Genomic DNA, 20,623 nt, shown 5'->3' with positions numbered 1-20,623 from the left:
AAAACTGCACATTTCAGAGTGGCCTTTTATTGTGGCCAGCCTAAGGCACACCTGTGCAATATTCATGCTGTCTAATCAGCATCTTGATATGCCACACCTGTGAGGTGGGATGGATTATCTCGGCAAAGGAGAAGTGCTCACTAACACAGATTTAGACAGATATGTGAACAATATTTGTGAGAAATGGTCTTTTGTGTGTATAGAAAATGTTTTAGATCTTTGAGTTCAGCTCATGAAAAATGGGAGCAAAAACAAAAGTGTTGCGTTTATATTTTTGTTCAATGTATATGCTACATAACATACTACAGAAGAGGGAAAACCCCCAAAAGCATAAAAGGTCTCCTTTAAGCTACTTTCACATCACCACGTGGTAACCACCCAGACAAGTGCCTGTCTGCAAATGTTCCCCCCAAAAGCAGAGCATTTGTAACAGCACTGTTGCTGCCACAGTGCACGGCTGCGATGACAGGCAGACTGTTTGGTGAACACTACTAAAAGTGCAAGCTAGCTTTTAGTTGCACACTGTAGCATGACAACAGAAATCACTGAAAGTACCAAAGATTTCTATATATTTGGACAATGTGCCAATCATCTAAAATTTGGTGATGATGTTATCCCAAACAAACAAACAAGATCAGCTCCTCCATTTTGTTTTCTTGTGCTTCATAATGACCACTAATTGATCGGCCAGGCAGGTGGCAACCAGCAGAAGTTCAACATAGTAAACTCAGTCCAGCAGAAAAAAATCTGTGCACGTGCATGTGGGAGGCAGCCGCTTCATACCCCTACAGCCGTGTTGGAAATAGCCTCCCCTCTGCTGCCTTCCCCTCATTAAAATGACTGGAGGCGACAAGTTACTGCGCAGCGGTGTGAAAGCCCCTTTAGTCATTACTGAATGAATACACAGCTACACCACATCATTTACTGGTTTTACACACATATGGATGTATTGGTGCACAGCTAGTTCTCCAATAGCCATGTTTACTGGGAGCTCTGTGACACAACTTCAAGCCTTTATAGTCTGGCTTGTTAATGTTATACACAGTAGTTGTATGAGGTGTTGTACACCCCTGCTGAGGAGTCAGTTTGTCATGAGATGGTTAAATGGAACACTGCCAGTGTCTCACAGGTCAACACTCTGGGGATATCATCATCAGTGTGCGACAGAGTGTTTGATTTAATGAAAACCAGCGCCTGGCTGCTGAAGCTCCAGCAGACTGCAGGCTGGTTTCCCACAGTGCAGTGCACTCATCTGGAAGCAGGAAGTAAACAAATAATGCCACAGGCCAAACAGCTGGGGACGGTGGGCTGCGGGCAGAGACAGAGGACTGCTGGGCCGCTTCAGACGATGTGTCTGTTTGTAGATGTAAGGACCGATGCTGGACTACTATTCAAAATAGCATCTGGTCCGGTCAATGTCAATTCACTTGCGATAAACAGCAGTTGGATTAATTACCTGTGACCACTTTTAGTTTTTAAATAAGAGTCAGGCTAGAATGGGAGTAAGCCGGCACATGTAGTCTTCACTGTAATTATTTTCTTCTTTGACTTGAATTTCAATACCTGTATTTTAAAATGATTTTAGAATATTCTAATCTACTCTGTACACTACATGATGGTATTTAAAGGGTAACTTATTTTCCAAACTGGACCCTATTTTCTAGGGCTGAACCAAAAAATTCGAAGCTTCGAAGCTTCGTTCGATGGCACGTGATTCGATTGTGAAAAAAAAAAATTTGAAGCTTCGGTGCTTTTTTCCCGTTTTTTTGGGGGGGGGGGCCTTAAATGCAACACTAACCCCCACCAGTCCGATACTGACAACGAGCGCACTCAGAGCTGGCAGACATGTCCAAGAGGATGTGTTAGGCCTATAAGAGTTCATGTTCCAGGTCCACTTTGTGTTTTTAATTGATTGATTGTTTTTGGTTGATTGACAAATAAAGGCTGGCCCCATTAGGCCGTGTACAGGAGTCATTCGGTCTGATTTTTGCATGAATTGCCTAAAAATGTTTCACAGTAAATCAGAGAACGGGGATATTATTGCCACGGGTTATTTGAAATGGATAAAGGTATTTTTTACTGGTGAGTTAAGGGAGAATAGCCTATATATCATGTAATTAAAAAAGAAAAAATCTCCGACAAGGAAATAGAAAGCCCGACGCACAATGGAGACCTGCTATTATCCTGCTTGAACACAGACGACTAAATTCTTTCAACAATGTGACTCAAAATAATGATAAAATAGATTTTATTGATGTAAAATATGCATTTTCCAGTTCCACCGGTCCGCTCTGAGTCTGGTGTCAGAGACACTTCTGATGCTCTGAGTTGCGCATCTGTTTGATTGTGCTGCAGTGTGTGCCGAGGGTTTTAATTTAGTGTTCAATCAAAAGTTAAACACTACTTATCACCGACCATTAGTGTTTTTTCGTTTGTGAATATTTTTATCTTAATTCTAGTGTTGGAAGAAACTAACAGCCTCAACTTTGGAATTTCAGCCGTTGCCATCTTGGTTTTTGGAGTCAGATGTGACCATATTTGGGTAATTGAGAAACCAAGGAAACTATCGGCAGACAGCATGTCACTCAAAGTGGCCTCTTCTTGATTGTGCTTAACTTTAAGTTTTATTAAATTGCAAACGAGTTCAGTTGTCATGACGGGGAGAAATAAGCTACAGAGACCAATTTTTTATTTTTTGTACCAGGCTGTAAACATGTTTATTTCTGCTCTAAAGTTGGGCATTTAAACATGGGGGTCTATAGGAACTGACTGGGTGCTGGAGCCAGCCTCAAGTGGCCTTTCAAAAAACTGCAGGTTTTGGCACTGCCACGTTGGCTTCATATATCAGCCCAGGAGGTTGCCGCCTGGATTTTGGGTCTGATTCTGAATCTGTAGGGTCCTTTCCATAAATTGTCAGCCACTCAGAATAACAATCTGAGCCTGACAGTGGCAAAAACAAGCAGTTTTAGTCTATGTAAATTGATAGTGCTCGATTGCCTGCAGGGACTATATTTCAGCATGTTTTGCTGCTGAAGGCAAAAACAGGAAAATAGAGTCCATATTAAAAAATACCAAAGTTACTTTAAAGTAGACTAAGTTGGAGTTGGTGAGCAGTAGATGATTTTTGAAACTGATGCAACAAGACCACAACTAACTAAATATATCTATATACATTACAAACCACTGCTCATTTTCAGACATTATTAATTACAGTAATATGCCTACTGCCTGGGAGAAGATGTGTGCGAAGCATCCATGTTTTCACGGACATGAATGTAAACTAACTGCGACTGGTGAGTAGAGGCATACAACCGTGGGGTGGTAATTCTACTTAAGACCTGAATTAAAAGAACATTAGATTTGAACTATGATATAGCATGTGGTGTATTGTAACATTAGTTCGTTATTAGTTAGTAATTATTGTGTACAGTTTTATGTAGCTATTTAGTGGATGTGAAGTGCACTACAGCACACTGACAGGTACAGGTAGGCCAACCAGCCTGCACCATAACCATGCATTACAAACAGTACAACCTGTAATGTGTGTTGTCACCTTATGACTACATCATTTCTCATATTTTCTGTCAGTTAAATATTATTATATTTTTTCCTTAGACAGCTGAGAAAGGCCACCATACTATAAATTGAGCATCATGTTTTCCAGACTAAATGATCGATTTTAATGTTTTCTGATCATGTCTATGAAAAGGATTTGACTGTTTTGTGATCTGCTGCTGCTATGGTTGGGGTTTGGTCACATCTAGGCACCAAACTATTTGGCTAATGGTAGGTAAAGACTGTGGTGATGGTTAAAAGAAAACATCTTTGACTTTTGCTCGGAAAAAGAATCTAAGTGGTCTCTGATGTCCAAGTTGCACACATTGTTCATCCAACCATCCAACCAGGCCTTCTCATATGAGTGTTTTTTCAGTGCTCAGTAGGTTGAATTAAAGCATTTAGATGACAGACTAATACTGTTGTTTTTCTCAAGAGGACTGTCTGAAATCGAGAGAGCCAAAAGGTATACAAAACATCATCTGGACACACAGACACTGCATTTAACAAGTAGATTTAGAGAAAGCCTTCATGTATCAAGCATCACACATGAATACCTTAAGAAATAATAGCAACTTCAGTGAAACAGCTCTGCATTTACAGCGCATTCAGAAAGTATACGTACATACTGTACATACACATTCTTCTGCTGCAACACAAAAATGATTGATCACGTACTGAGAAGAGAAATACTTATTGGACATTACAGTAGAAGTGTATCCGTCAAAATTAAGATGTTATTAATTGGGTTGAAGTTCCTGTCAATTCCCCCAGCAAGGTTGACTTCACAAATATCCAATACACAACAGTGAGTGCCTATAGAGGAAGAGAAGGATCAATAGTGAGCACAGAATCAATGTCATCTATGATGAATGATGAATGTCAGGTAATGTGCAGTATTGATATGTGTCTTTCTTTGTTCTGTTGTGTTTGTAGAATATTTGTTAAGTTGGATCAAGGTCTGCTTTTACTGTGATGATGCAGACTGTTTAGATTCATTGTGGATAATATGAGAAGGACAAAAAGGACTGGAGATGAGGGAAGAGGAAATAGAAAGACAGAGAAAAATGGTCCGTTTAGGATAGTGAATAGTAGGATAGAGGGCAGGGAGGAGTGTTGAAGAGAAATGGATTTCATTAGAAATAAACTGACAACAGAAATATATCCCTGCAGCTTTCTTATCCTCACTCTAATTATAACCATCACTACCAAATGAATCAAGAGTAGCTGTTACCTCAATTACTGTGGAAATGTATGTACATATATTGGAAATTTCCTTTTAGGAAAATTCATTGCCCTCATGGGAGCGGGACTGTACCAGTTGCAACTGGGGTAATTTTTCAAATGGCAATGACTCTTCAGGCAACAGAAAACTTTAAGATATATTTATTTTTCTCTCTTCTTGGTTTTCCCTACAGGTCTGATTCGGTTGCAAGAACTCATAAAGGCGCCATCGCGGTACAACATCCGGTTAAAGATCCGGCAGCTGCCTGCAGAGACCAAGGATGCTAAGCCGCTGTTAAAAGAGATGAAGAGGGGGAAGGAGTTCCACATCATCTTTGACTGTGGCCACGAAATGGCTGCTGGGATCCTGAAGCAGGTGTGTGTGTGTGTGTGTGTGTGTGTGTGTGTGTGTGTGTGTGGGTACATATTTTTAGGTGAAGCTCTATGCACTTTCCCACATCCTTGTCAGGGTAAATTATATGAGTCCTCAGTTGTTTGGGTCTAAATTGAGGCACAGGAAGCCAACATCTTCATGTTGTCTGTTAAAACATGATGCTTGAAACTGTAGCCTACACATACATAACAATGTCATGTGACATATCATGTGCCAACAATACATGAAAATGCAATTTTATAATGATGATATTGTGTATCAGGGCAAATTATTGTCATTTATTGAATATCAGGGTACTGAAACAGCATTGCTAACATTTAGTAGGAATGAGAGCCCTGCATTTAAACCACAAAAAGCAGCTACTGCAGCTAAGCTAACGTGCATTGCCAATACAGTCAATGGTGGGCCCTTTTTAGTGAGGTAAGGATATGAAAGACACAGTGTTGGATGGATGTGTGGAAGACCAGAGCTCATGTCCCATCCCGTTTCTTATGCTTCTGCACTAACGATAGCCATGCCCAGAGGCATTATGTTTTTGGGTTGTACATCGGTACGTAACATTTTTGGGAATGTTATATCTTAAGAATGCATTAAGGGAATTCCACCAAATTTGGCAAAGGGTCCACTTGGACGCAATGATGATCTGATTTGATTTTGATGGTCAAAGGTCAAGGTTACTGTGACCTCATCTGACTCATTTTTGTGAATGCAATATCTAAAGTACACCTTGAGGAAATTTCTTCAAATTTGGCTGAAACATTCACTTTGACTCAACATCTGACTCGTTTTGATGGTCAAAGGTCAATGTCACTGTGATCTTGTATTCATCTCATTCTTGTGAATGCAATATCTCAAGAGCACCTTGGGGTAATATTTCCAATTTGACACAAAAGTCCACTTGGACTCAATGATGAACTAATTAGATTTTGGCAGTCACAGGTCAAGGTCACTGTGACCTCATCTGCCTCATTTTTGTGAATGGGATGTCTCGAGAGGGCTGTGATACAGTTTCCTCAACTTTGGCACAAACAATGTATGTATGTATACTGTAACTGCAACTTGACGAGTGTGCAGAGGCATACAACCACGAGGTGGTAATTATAGTTTTAATCAGTCCTTCTCTATAAGGCCCAGACACAAACCGACATCAGCAAACTAGTGGTGATGAAGGCCAGCTGTTGCATTGGCTTATGTTTCCTGTGTCTCATCCAAAAACTTACACTTGAATACAGTGCAAAAACTACCGCCAATGGCCAACTACCTTTTGCGTTCTGTGCCTTTGTGAGAGGAAATAACTCTCCATATCAGCAGGCGGCAGTAGTTATTTAAAAAAGGGAAACTGTAAGACCGATAGGACTGATTCAAGATGCTAGTTAGCCAATAAGCACATTAACAATACAACATGATTCTGAAAGAACAAGTAGTTACTGTGTGGCGATAACACAAACAAACTGTTTCTGCTAAAGACCTCAATGGCTTAAAAAAATAATCTTACCTAATATAACAAGTTTGTTTCAATCTCATGCCCTCTTGATTTTAGTTGTTTGTTCACTTTCCTCACCTCCATTTCTCTTCTCATACACTGAGCTAAACTGCTAATCGGAGTGATTTCACTCACCGACGGGCTCTGCCATCTCTGACACAGAGTCAACATGCTTAATCAGCCGAAAAAAACTAGCAGACAAAGGACCAATGCCAATAATGTGGCCAGATATTGAGCGACGGCTGACCATCGGCCTGTTGTGTCACAGCCCTTTACCAAGTTTTTTAGTTGCCTAATCCTAATGATAACTTTACCATAGTTAATCTTAATCTACTTTTAACGATACTGTAGTTGCCATGCACAGATCATAGAGTAGTGTTGAACTTCACTGTTTTTGCAGAAACTTCCAAAATAGAACTATTGTCTGATAATAGGGTTTCTTTCTTTCTTTCTTTCTTTCTTTCTTTCTTTCTTTCTTTCTTTCTTTTTTAATCATGGGTCCATGATCCCTTACCAATTTCCCACATTTGAATGGTGCCAGTTGTGTTTGATGTGGACCCTGGCCAACTAGTCCAGATGTGGAAGCTCCTATGATTGTGCTCCGTCCTCTTCTGGGATACTGCTTCTTCCACATGATGGAATCCTCTTGGACAGACCATGAAATACCCTGAGATAATGATACATTTGCGATCACAGGAAAACAACCCTGATATCTCAAGATAATAATACTATTAATGTCAGAACTAATGGCCTTGTTAACATTAGATGATGATAGCAAGATGATAGTTTGATATTTTACATAATAACATCAAAAAGTGTTAAGGTAACAGATTTAAAAATGACTCACAAAATAATAAATGTTTCTGCATGTAATTGCCTGCCAGCAACCCATGAATAGACATCCCAGTTAACCATGTTGTGCAAAAGTCAGCTTATCTTAAAAAAATAGCAGAATTATAACAGGAATGCACATGAATGGTGTGAACATGGTAAACATTATAAATAGAATTTCCCTTGATCCACACAAATATTAGCGTCATATTGTCAAAAACAACTGGGTAGCTGAATATTTAACAAAGGTTCTAACCATATTTTGTTTGTGTCCACAATGTGAGGAACCAAGATCGTGACAGTATTTGGATGCCCAGGACCTCAATTGAATGGTAGTTCTACATTCATCACAATGGCTTTCCCATGCAGTCCAAGCCATTTTGCATAAAACAGGAACTTTGTAATGAGTAACTCAATTAACAAGCATTCATATTTCTTCTGCTTGCAGAATTTATCAAATTTTAAAAACAACATGACTCACCCCTAGTGATGTGTCACTCTCCCAGGGTTTTTAATCAATGCCTGAGTGGTAGATTGCTGGGGAAGGTCAAGGACTACTCTCATTAATAATGTCAGAGAGAAACCCTGCTAATGGGAGGTAATGAAAGACTTGACTGTCCCACCCTGATATTCTCATTACATGTCATACCAATAAGTTAGAGATCGTAAGTACTCTTCATCAGCCACCAGCCAAGCCTTTACCCCAAAATGTGGAAAGATCAATATCATTTTAATTCCTGTATACAGTGTCCAGTAAAGCAATTGGCCTAAGACATGTACCATAAAGACTAGCAGAGATACATGTTGTTAAATATACTATTCAAAAACAACAAAATGGTCTTATTCACATGCTGTATGTGTGGGAATTCACACATTAAAAAAGGTCAGAAAATAATGAAATTAGGTAAAGCCACAAACTGGACTGAACAGTCGGGAGACAGCATAACCTTTTTGATGAAGCGGAAAGATGATTTGTGTGTAAAACAATTTTCACAAATGTGCTAAAATAAAAAAGAAGAATCAGACATTTAAAGGTTTTACCTTGTCCAGCCATTGTTAAAATTATAGCTCTACCAGGAACAGTTTACATCCTGCCATCAAATCCCAATGCTCTCTCATACCCAAATGACAGAATAAGTCGATTTCCACTGACTTCCAAAACGACACACATGATCGTCCCCAAAATGACATACATTACAGTCCTAACAGTTGAAGTTTTGGTTACGGTTATACTATAAAACTTTATTGTAAGGTTTAGGCAACAAAGCTAGGTGGTTAGGTATAGAAAAGCAATGTATGCTCATACAGTGGTTTGTATCATAAATTCCAAAAATGCACACACAACAGTTCGTATGATGTCCTATGGAAAAGCGTGTCACAAATTATGTTATGTACTTATCATAAAGTTACATAATTAACACAAAGTTACGGAGGTTAGATTTAGTTATTGTAGTAAAGTTTAGGAAAAGTCCCATGGTGTCAACATACCTTAAAATGACTCAAAATTCACATGGTCCTAAATACCAGATTCCTGGGGAAATTCCTGGGGGAGAGTCCGATGTTTTGTAACCTATCTACCACCCAAAGTTGCCTCTTAAGTGGACCACTCAGGGCTCCTTTCTTTTCTCCCGTCAGTGCACTGGTCACATGATCACAGTTTTCCAAAATACGTGGGTCATATGTGAATTACTAGCTCATCATTATGTGGGATATGTACGGATTTTGGTGCAGTACTTTTCATAGAAAAATGTATGAACAATGCATTAGAACAGCCTGAGAAAAAAACATAATGATTTGGCTTTAAATAAGTACTTTTGTTACTAACATGTCGTGTGACAGACGTTACATACGTCACTAGTATAGTATGCTACATAAACTAGGATGCTAGGCTACTTGGTGATTAAAAGAGATAAACGTTGACCTCAGGCCATGAACAGCAGTCCCCTGGATGACCCCATTTGTTTGACCCATCCACTGCCCTTCCATCCAACATATATGGACTTCTTCCATCTTTAAACAACAACAATACATGTCGCTTTTCGTATTATCTTACCTCCTGTAGTAATTACTGCAGCCACCAGAGGGCGCCACCGTACAAAAAATGTTATGTGTCATAATAAACTGCTTGCACAGTCGACCTTTGTGGCCATTTTTTTCCCCAATGAAAGTGGCCTGTCAAATCCACACTCACTCTGTCTTCCGTAAATATCTTAGCCATCTGTCAGCAGCAGCTCCTGGGGAGCTGATTGGGCAGCGGCTGTCTAACCTAACTTCACAAAGCTGACTGGCAACAGAAATTTACTGAACCAAAATAGTTTTCGTGCTGCATCCATGGAAAGAAATTCAGTGTATTTATTCACTGATTTTTTTTCTCCACCCATCATAGCGAGTTAAGGAAATCTGCCTTTAGTGAAATGGGCAAGGTCACAGACTGATTGGTTAATCAATCAAAGCTAATCAATCAATGTAGATATGGTTAGTAATTTCAAAACACACACACGGCAAGATATATGGTATAAATATTAAACATTATGTTTTAACTCAACACTTTCTGTTTCTGTTTCTGTTTCAAATTAAAACCATGTAGCGTTTCTGTGGACAGAATCCCTTCATTTAACACAAGACTTTAATTGTAAAATATTGATGGTCTTCATCAAAGGCAAACTCAGTGTAGAAAGACAGGGCTGGCGGGCAGTGTCACAGCAGCAACACTGTCTTCGTGAACAACCACATGTGTGTGAGTTCAACAAGGTATCAAGCACAGGTAGATAAAGGCAGTGTGGCCTGGGCATTATGGAGCTCTTCTGTTCACCTATTTTCTGCCTTGATAAACATGATGTCCTACCAGCATAGGATAATCCACAAGGACATTTAGTCATATAAATTACATGAGAAGTGAACATTTGATGACATCATTGATAAAATACCTTTTCTCAGTGTGAAGATGAGTAAAGTAGTTACCTCTGACCACATTATTTTACTTTGAGCACACCCTTTGCATTTGTATCACCTTCTTAAAATAGGTTTTCTGCACTGATTTTACATTAGCATGTACAAGGCTGTCTCTAAGGTTATGTCCTCTTTGATAGACTATTACTGTAATGGTGGTTCTTTAAATCCATGGAAATTGCTGGGTCTGGTGATAAAATGTGCTGATGCTTTTTTAATAATTGAGCCCAGTCTATAACAATTGAGGGTGTAGGTTGTATTAATAATGGGGTGTTTATTTTTCTGTGGAGGATTCTTTTTGAAGTGTTCATTCCTTGATTTCTATAAGGCCATTTAATGGGCTTCCTCAACACAAACACTTGGATAACCCTGTTTTATAAATCTTTGTTTCATATACCGATTGTTCAGTTAAATCCTCTGTCGTTTGACAAATTTATCTGAGTCTGAAAAACAGACTTCTTGGTAGACCTTGTTTTAGGGGTGTGGGGTGATATTTGTAAGCAGTACGGTGTTTTCACCCATTTCTTTTCTGTATGAGGTGATGCATAGTGTACAAGACCTCTTCTCAACCAAAACGTCTAGGGAAATAACTTTATCAAAAGCAGTCCATAGCTTAATTTGATTTTTTTAAATTGCAAAGTCCTGTAAACTCAGTTCTTCCGTTTTCCCTTAAACAGACAAAAATATCATTAATGTATTGATACTGCTTGCGATGTTATATGTTCCCCTTAATATCAGTGGGTCCTCAGTGGAGAGGGTGGACAGCTTCATGTACCTTGGTGTCCCTATCACTGAGGGCCTGCCTGACCTAGGAGCTGCATAGTGACTCAGTGATGAAAAAGGCAAGGCAGAGATTGTGTTACCTCAGACACAGAAAATTCTTGGTATTCCCTAAAATACTTAAAAATTCCTACTCCTGCACGGCAAGACTAATGTCCTGATTTTGAACATAAATTCCTAGTACACTCTGGTATCACAGGGCTGACACATAGAGACAGACAACCATTCATGCTCACATTCATACCTACAGCCAATTTAGTCTCCAATTAACCTCGTCTGTGTGTCTCTGGACTGTGGAAGGAAGCGGAGAAAGTACCCTGTAACATGCAAACACTGCACAGAAGGGCTCCCCCACCCTGGGGTTTGACCCCTCCACCTCAGGTTGAAATCAGGACCCCTCTTGCTGTGAGGTACCATTGCCAACCACTGTACCACCATGCTGCCATGTTTAAACCAGGCATTGGGTAAGGTTGGGAAGCAGGTACCGGAAACACCAGGCCAGCACTGAGAGGCCCAGGAAGAGCTCCTACCCTCAAGATACAAGGATCCCCACATTGCTAGCTCGCTAACATCTGCAAGGTCTGGGTGTGTGGGGCAAATAAACACACACTTCAAAGCTTTTCAAAGTATGAAATGCTTCACAATGGGCCCTAACCGTTATCAGAGCTAAGCTAGCTTTTCCCCCCTTCTCGTCTTTGTACTAAGCTAGGCTAAACACATCTAAGAACTGTGTACTGGATGCACAAATACTAAACTTGAAGGCCATTTCTCCTGGCATCTCACAAAAATGCTTTTCCCAACATTTTAGGGTGGTTTAGAAGTGTGCGGGGTGCACTCCTCCAAAAATGAATTCGGCTTTGGCTTTAAAATTGTGGCTGTATAAATAAAAAGAAGTGATATTTGGCTTTAAAAGCCAAAGTGTGTAGAGACCAGCAAGCATGATTTGTCAATATTTTCAAATAGTCTGCCTCACAAAATGCAATTTCCTATAACTGATTCCCCTATAAAAATTCCCATGTTTAATTATGCATGGTCTTGAAGAGTGTATTTCCAGTTTTATCAAACTTTACTTTTTTAAGCTTGATTAGACATACCTAATGTATCACCAAGAAACACAGATTGTTAAAAACGTTCTAGCTGTAAGAGTTATATAAAGAGCAATTTGCTTCAACTTTTATATGAATGCATCTTGAAGTGCTACAGTGCAATTAGGAATTGCTTTTTCTGTCCTATTGATAGCTTAGATCAATGTTATAAAACTTAACAGCTATTATAACTAAACATGCTGTCTTTCTCTATTAAGTTGTTTTCATTGCCCATAAGTGACATGAAAAAATTGGAATATACATAAGCTCTGAAAGGTTTCCGGCAGTCTTCTGTTATCACACTGTCCAGGAAATGACACTGTGTGAGTCACCACTGAGTGGGCTGGTCCTCTGACGGAACGCTGGAGGCTTTCTCAAGGTTTTCCACCTGATATCAGCAGCCATTATCCCTTCCCGCCTGTTTAATCATCCTTTCCACACAGTCCTAATCTGTGATTCATATTGGTTTAGTGAGTCTCAGCACGGCAGGCAGGGCTCTGACACCACCATATAGCACCATACAGCTGGAATGGGGTGGCACGCAGCCAGCACACACTCACTCACACACAGTCTGGTTGATAATAGAATAATACAGAGAAAGGTTCCACTTTAGAATCTCATCTCAGAGGTGCATTTTTAGAGACAGATTGCCTCGGTAATGGTGTGAATGAGTACATATTGCTGTTGGTGAACTTACTACAGTCGTTTTGTAACATGGGCAGCAATCGCAGACAGATGACAAAAGTCTGATTCATCCCGAATGTGAACAAGGCAACAGTCATGTAAAATTACGTCGGTCTAATCAGCTTAAAAATAGAAGATGGAGCTGCAACAGAGCAGAATGTTGTTTGATGGGGACATTAATCTAGATTTCCCTTCTGTGCTCAGATTCAGTTTTGGTGTTCATGTGACTCTGGTTTCTCTACTAATATGTGAAAATATATTACATTATATTTTTTTAGCCGATGCTTTTATCCAAAGTGACTTGCAATAAGTGCATTCAACCATGTGGGTACAACCACAGAATTGCAAGAATCAATCAAGTACATCAGCTTCATCAAATAAGCGTAACTACTTCAAGTTCCACATTTAGAGATAAGAAGAAGAAATAGAGAAAGATTTTTATTTTATTTTACTTTTTATATATTTCATGATGCAGTCCGAACGGATGATTTTTCAGTCTGGAAGATGTGTAGAGTTTCTACTATCCTGATGTTGGTCCACCACGTTTGTCCACCAAAAGCTTTCAGTAAAGTACCCTTAGAGCCTGTATGTAACTGGTATGGACATGTACCTAAACCAGCAGCAACCTCAAGGAGTGAAAAAGCTACGCATTTAAGGTGGGCTGCTTTGAGTAACATGCTATCTACTGATAGTGTCCTTGACTTCTCAGTCAGATCCACCACTCACTCACACTCCTCAGCGTCAGCCCCTTTTGCCCAAATATGGTCACTTCTGCTTTCAAAAAACCAAGATGCCTAAATGTAGGTGGGGTTGTTACTGGATGGTACCAGCTGTGTCACTGCTCACTTCAGCTCGCAATGTATTTTCTCTTCACCTATGATGTGGACAAACATCTGCAGCTTGTTGATCATCCACAAAATGGGGTTGCATGCCAACATTTGAAGAACAAAAAAAGAAAACGCTGGACTGTTAAGAGTCTTTGTGCCAATTGATGGGATATTTAAAAACAGCAGTGCGTCTGATAGATACGCCCCAGGGTGCTTTTCGCATCGGTATCAGTCTTGCTACATAAAGGACACACTACTTCCTCCCTCTCCCAAGCGATGTCCCTCTCCCAAGCAACACTTCCCAGCTCTTCCTGGGGGACCCCAAGGCATTCCTAGGAAAGATGAGACATGTAATTCCTCCAGCGCGTTGTGGGTCTACCCCGGGTCCTCCTACCAGTGGGAACACCTCGAACGGGAGGCGCCCCATTAGACACCCTACTTAAATAAATCAATTTATGGGGCACCCACTAGCTTAGTAGGTAGAACAGGCGCCCCATGCACAAAGGCAATGTCCTTGCCGTAGCAGCCACAGGCTCGATTCCAGGCCGTGGCCCTTTGCTACATGTCCTCCCCCTTCTCTCTCCCTCCTTCACACCTCAAAAACTGTCCTGTCATTAAAGGCAAAAATCCCCCCAAAAATAATCTTAACAAAAAATAAATCAATTTATTTGTCACATTAAATCATATCAGATGAAATTCTTGTGATTTGATACCGTCAGTTCCTTTAGTTTGTGCATTAAAAAAAAGAGAGAGAGAGAGAGACTGAGATAATGAATATTTGTGTACGATCGGGTAGTCTTAGGCTGTGTCCTCATTTAGGATTTTGGTGGCCTGAGGGTATTAGCTCTTCCTGAGCCTCTCAGTGTTGGCCTGGTGTTACCTTCCTCTTGACCTTAACAGGGAGAAAAGGCCATTATGCTTGTGGTCAGGATCCTTAATGATTCTGCTAGCCTTACCCTAGCAGCACCTGGTGTAAACATCCTTTGGGCAGGGTAGGGTTCCCACACTGGCACTTGGTGTAAATTGTTAGGTGCATAATTGTCAAAGGTTGAGATAATTCCCAGGATACTGGGTTGCATTAACATACTCATCTGTGTGTTGAAATAACGTAAACCATAAACCCTGGCACATTTACAGTGATTGTTGCTTATATACTACTCTGTTATTGAGAAATGTTGATCAGCTGCTTGCACCTTTCCTGACTGACATTGCCAATAAAGTCTGTTCCAAACAGAGCCTGCACTGGAAGCATCATATTACACACCATGCCTGTATTTTCACACTTTCAAATCAACAGCATAAGTATCACACCTCACTAGCTGTTTATTTTTTTTTCCACCAAATTTTGCTGTGGCCAATTCTAATAAACACCAGCTTCCAAACAACCTCCCACAGGAACTCCACCGTGGACTTCATTATTGTAGGGTGACTTTGTTATATGTATGTGTTTCCCAGATGTCCCACATCTAAAGAATCATGTATTATCCTCCATATTTCCCTACATATGCCAAGTGCATGATGAGACTGAGCTCTGTCTTTTGCTTTATTTAGCTGTTTTTTTTCCTTTTTGGTGGGTGTTTGTTTCTTATCTCTGAGCCTGTGGCTGCAGCAGTGTAGCAGAATATATGCCTCTTCACATTACATGGTAATACAGACAGTATTACAGCCACACAAACAGACAAATGCCTGTGTGTGTGCATGTGTGCAAAATATGACAAAATATTGTATCTGCCTCCCTATTCATTTATAAATCTCTCTCTCTCCCAATCTCTCTCTCTCTCTCTCTCTCTCTCTCTCTGTCTGCCTCCTTCTGTCACTCTCTTTCTCAGGCTCTCGCCATGGGGATGATGACAGAGTATTATCACTATATCTTCACCACACTGGTAAGTAGAGAAAGAGGCTGTGCTGCACAGTCGCTTTGTCATCAGGTCTAACTCAGAGCTCCATATCCCATGAAGATTTGTTGCATGCCCAAAGAATGAGATGATGCTGCTCTTTAATCTTCATTTTCCCATCTATTCATTTTATATTTCTTACCATGTATCTTTATTTTTTTCCTTTAATGTGTTTTCCAGAGCCAAAGAAAATAATAGCACACTACTTGTGACATCAATGGTTTTCTTTTTTTTTCTTTTGCTTCTTCTTTTTTTTTGTTGCTTTTTTCCTGCTTCCACTTCTTCTTTCTGGTCTACCAGCCTGGTCTCACTCCCATAGCGTCAAAATATGTTGCTTGGGCAATGTGAGTGCATCATTACAGTGACGCAGGGGGCACCATTTATGATGCACCAGGCTTTCAACCAACTGTAAACCCGGTGGTGTCATTATCAACACATTCTCACACTGACCTTGTCACATATTGACGTTTGGTCATGGACTTTCCACATCGAGATGTGACGTGCAAGGTAATCTGGGTGCGTTGGTTGTTGACGTTCTGTGACGCCATGTTAACTTCTGCCTATTACATGCATTGTCGGTTTCCAAAATACACCTCAGTTTTCACATGCACAGTTTGCATACAGTCTCTTTCAAAATAAATGTACTACATTGGTACAACACTGTGAATTGACTTATTTTCCCTTTAACAACAAACACATGGTTACATTTAGCCAACACATGCACGTGGTTGGGTTTAGGAAAACAGGGTTTGGCTTTACAATCTTAGTGGAAGTGAACACTGGCTTCGTGGGTGAAAGTTAATGGCTTTCGGACCCATCCCACAAAGACTGTTCACCCCCTTAACTTGCGTTGTTGTCTCGCCGTGTTTCCCCTTGATGCCGTCTGGTGCCATTGCACATTAATGGCGACTGGCCACATATCATGCCGATGTGCAAAGACAGCTTTTTTTGTCAGTGTCTGATGCTTGAAGTCACTGCCACAGCGCCGATATTCGATGACTTCTGAGTGAGACAGGGTTGCAAATGTAGATGTGAGAGCACAGATGTGTGCTTAGTGTGGGTGGGAGGTTTGGTGGAATGGTCCACGAGAACAGGACTTTGACCCAGGAGACTGGTGTTTGTGTCCAATGTGAAACTAAAGTCAATATCATTTTTTGTTGCACAAGTCATCAGTCACAAGTAATTAGTCAGCCCAGTCGCCAAAAAAAAATGGTAGCATTGTACATTATACATTCAAATCATGAATATGTTAACATTTACACTAGTATATGAGCAGACTTTGTCATCAGGAAGTAGAAGGAATGGTTGAAGGTGTGACACCTGGACGAGACTACTGCCAAGCTGCAAACAGAGCTGTGCCAAGCTGTTTGAGACCAACAATAAAAATGGTTGTTTTTTAGCAAGTCATTGCTGTTTTTCCTGCGGATTTTAAGGAAGCAAATGTACGTGTTTTGTACAGTACCGTTGTTGTTTTTTCCAGCGGAGATTAGTTCCAAGAAGAGCAGTTGTTTTTTACTGTCATGTCACTTTGTTTCCTGCCAGGATAGTGGCACAAAAAATTCTTGTTTTTTACAGAGACATTGCTGCTTTTCCCACAAGAATTTCATCCCAAAACTAGGTATATTTTTAAGCCAAAATATTAACTTCTCCTCCGTTTTCTGTAACCAAATCCTTTTGAGCCTAAATCTAACCAGTCAAACTTCAACAATGCAGTCTTATCCCAACTCGTCAAATACGGCCTCTTTGTCCGTGGACTTTGTTGTTGACGTTCTGGGACACCGTGACAATTTACGCTTGTTAAATGCATTGTGTCCTTTTAAAATACACTTCCATTTTCACAGGAAGTATACAGTTTCTGCTTGTTAGATGCAGTCTCTTTCAAAGTACACTTACAACATACGTAAACCCCCTCCTTTTTATGTTTATTTCCTTGTGCAACAAAGGCACATGGTTAGGTTTAGAAAAAAAACATAATGATGTGGCTCAACATTTACACAGGAAGAAAACAGGGGGCTCCCTGGTTGAAGTCCAGGATTTGTTGGAAAAAGACTCCTCCTCTCCCAGCTGTCCTATAGGGGTTTCCTAACCCTAACTGCTGTCCACTTCTTAGTGACATGAGTCAGCTCCTGTGACTTCCTGCTTCCTCCTTCTGCATCAAAATACGAAACAGAAGGCTGCCTCTGGTGTTAAATAGTAACGCCAGGGGGCTTCTGCCCAAGCGTCAAAATATAGTAGGAAGGGGTGAGATCATGTTGTGTCCTTATATTTTCCTTAATGTTAATGTTCTTCATCTTCCTCACACGTGGTCTGTCATGTTATCCCCCCTTTTATTCTTTTCCTTGTTATTTCTCTTGTCCAGATCTTCTTTGCCTCTTCTTCCTTAATATTTTATCTTCCTCATGGGTGTTTTAAAAGAGATGGATATGTCACACACTGAATAAGTTTTGCTGCCCATTTTTTCCAATATCCTACTGCGGTATTGCAATAAAGTAGTAAAGTAGTAATCTGTAGCATCTATATAGCATTTTATTCAGTGCAATTCATGCCAGGCACTGGCCTAAACATCAGGAGCAAATTTGGGTTTAATGTCTTGCCAAAAGGCACTTCAACACATTGTTCTAATGTCAAACTGCCAAAAAAAGCTTAATTATTACTCTTTGTTTTCTACATTTTTCAATCCATGAAGATTTTATTTAATACATTTTTATGTAATACTAATATTGTCTCAGTGTAAAGTCTAGGTGCTGAGCAGGAATGAGCCGGCAAGGCCAGGTAAAGAGACACTAGTAAGCATGTGCAGTTGGCAAACTAGGAAAAGAGAGAACTTTTATGTTGTATGTTCCAGGGAAGAGTAAGGGTCATGTGTTAGACAGAGACAGCTGAAGGCTACTTTTCGGTAGCCTTGATCGGTCATCTACTTATTTTGTGAGTTAATCAGTAAATAAGCTCATAACCCAGCTGTCCTTGAAAAATGGATACTGTACAGCAGAAAGAAATTTGTGGCAAAGCTTTTAATCAGCCTGCTGTGTTCCTTTATTCTTTCACCTCTTTTTGGTTTTGACAAGCCAAACTCCCTCCAAAACACAACATTATGCCTTTATGAATATTCATGCAAGCATAACTTCTGGTTAATCACATCCTAAAAACCATATTTAAGCACCCCTTCGACAAAAGTTATACTTTACAATTTCTGTTTTGCATGTCAAATATTGCAGAATTTTTCAGCTCAGTTTAGAATATTTAACTGGAGAAATATCAGACAGAAAAGAGGGCAAAGTTTAATAGCATTCAAGTACAAAGACAACAAATATGTTATTAAGACAAGTCAAGACAACTATCTTACACCTGCAACAAAGCATGCACAGTACAACTGTCCTTGCTATTTCAGACTGACACAGCTGTCATTTGCACAGTCAGCACCCATGTAGTGCCGTAAGTAGCAAATGTACTTGCGTAGGGTGACCATATTTTCATTTCCAAAAAAGAGGACACTCGGCCAGCCACGACATAGCCTACTTAAATGATACCCGCAGTTTACTCAAAGATGCCTTATAATTTTAATATATTTAAAATTTATATGTATGAGAGATATTATTTTGTAATATAACTGAATTTTCTATCCAAAGACAGAAATTCAGATAGGCCCCAATAGGGGACACATACACACACTAGAGTGTGGCGATCCGAGCCCGACGGTACCCGACGTGTCGGGCGGGTTTGGTCAAAAATGTAGCTATAAATTGTATTCAAGCTCAGATCGGATTCGGTCAGCTTTCAGTGAAAATGTAGTGTAAAAATAAATAAAATCCTATTGTCTGTCCTGTTTATTGCTTGGGCACTGTTATTTACGTGACAACACCTGAACATAACACACACAGACACACATTGGCTGTTTGTTTCTACCTCTCCCCTCTCTGGAAGTCTTGGACCTCCAGCCGCCCGCCTCCGCCTTGATTAAACGCTGAAAATAAAATAAAAGAGGGAGACAAGTTTTTCCTATTTTATCTTATTTTGTTTTATTTCTCCCTCTCCTCTCGCTAGAAGCGACGGACCTCCAGCCGCCCGCCTCCGCCTTGATTAAACGCTGAAAATAAAATTAAAGAGGGAGACAGGTTTTTCCTATTTTATCTTATTTTGTCTCCCGCCTCCCGCTCCCGTCTCAAACACGGAGGGCTCCTTCTCCGCAGCTGAGCACCCACGGCGCACGCCCGGGCTGTTAAATAGCCTGTTACCATAACAACTGTGTGACACAAACTCAGTGCTTTGGTCATTAAATAATGTCGGGCTCGGTTCGGACAGAAATATGCTGCCCGTGCCGCACTCTAACACACACACACACACACAAACACACGGAAAACCGGACATTATCATCAGTTTATAAAAACCCCCCGGACGCCCCGGATGGGACGTGAAAAGTGGACATGTCCGGACAAAAGAGGACGTTTGGTCAGCCTATACGTGCGCCCATCTGCGCCCATGGTTGGTCTTAAAATGAGGTGTGGTCAGGGGCATTGTTGGCGGGGTGGGAGGGTCAAGTTTGCACTCATCACAGCCCCATGCTCACAGGACTGCACATAGACCCTTTTTACTGTTAGTAAACAATATAATGTTTTTTGGTGGGCGGGGCTTAGCTGGAGGCAAAACAAAGCACTAGCTAGCAGGTTCTGATGGCTTGTTTTAGACACTGGAGGAAAACGATGAGAGTGGTGCATTCAGAAATACTTATTCCAGGTGTCCAGAGTGCACTATGGCACAAACTGGACCATACTAAAATCTGGGTGCTGTCTGAATGTACTGTTTGGTTATCCAGAGCACCGCCGTCTTGGAGTGGCAGAGCGCACACTATCTGGGGAGACCGAGCAGCAGAGCACTGAGTGCAGTGAATGTGTGATTAACTTAACTGTTAGGTGATTTAT

General features: G+C 40.5%; 1 protein-coding gene across 1 annotated transcript in view; it reads left to right on the top strand.

Moving 5' to 3' along the window:
• Positions 1–20,623, top strand: part of grik2 (glutamate receptor, ionotropic, kainate 2) — a 426,471-nt gene that overhangs the window by 161,132 nt on the left and 244,716 nt on the right. Inside the window, exons 5-6 of the mRNA XM_050045772.1 lie at positions 4,974–5,155; positions 15,642–15,695. Coding sequence (XP_049901729.1) covers positions 4,974–5,155; positions 15,642–15,695 — 236 coding nt within the window. The remainder of the gene's footprint in view (positions 1–4,973; positions 5,156–15,641; positions 15,696–20,623) is intronic.

This window comes from Epinephelus moara, chromosome 6 (genome assembly GCF_006386435.1).
Source record: "Epinephelus moara isolate mb chromosome 6, YSFRI_EMoa_1.0, whole genome shotgun sequence".
Lineage (NCBI taxonomy): Eukaryota > Metazoa > Chordata > Actinopteri > Perciformes > Serranidae > Epinephelus > Epinephelus moara.
This window is presented reverse-complemented; position numbering and strand designations above follow the sequence as displayed.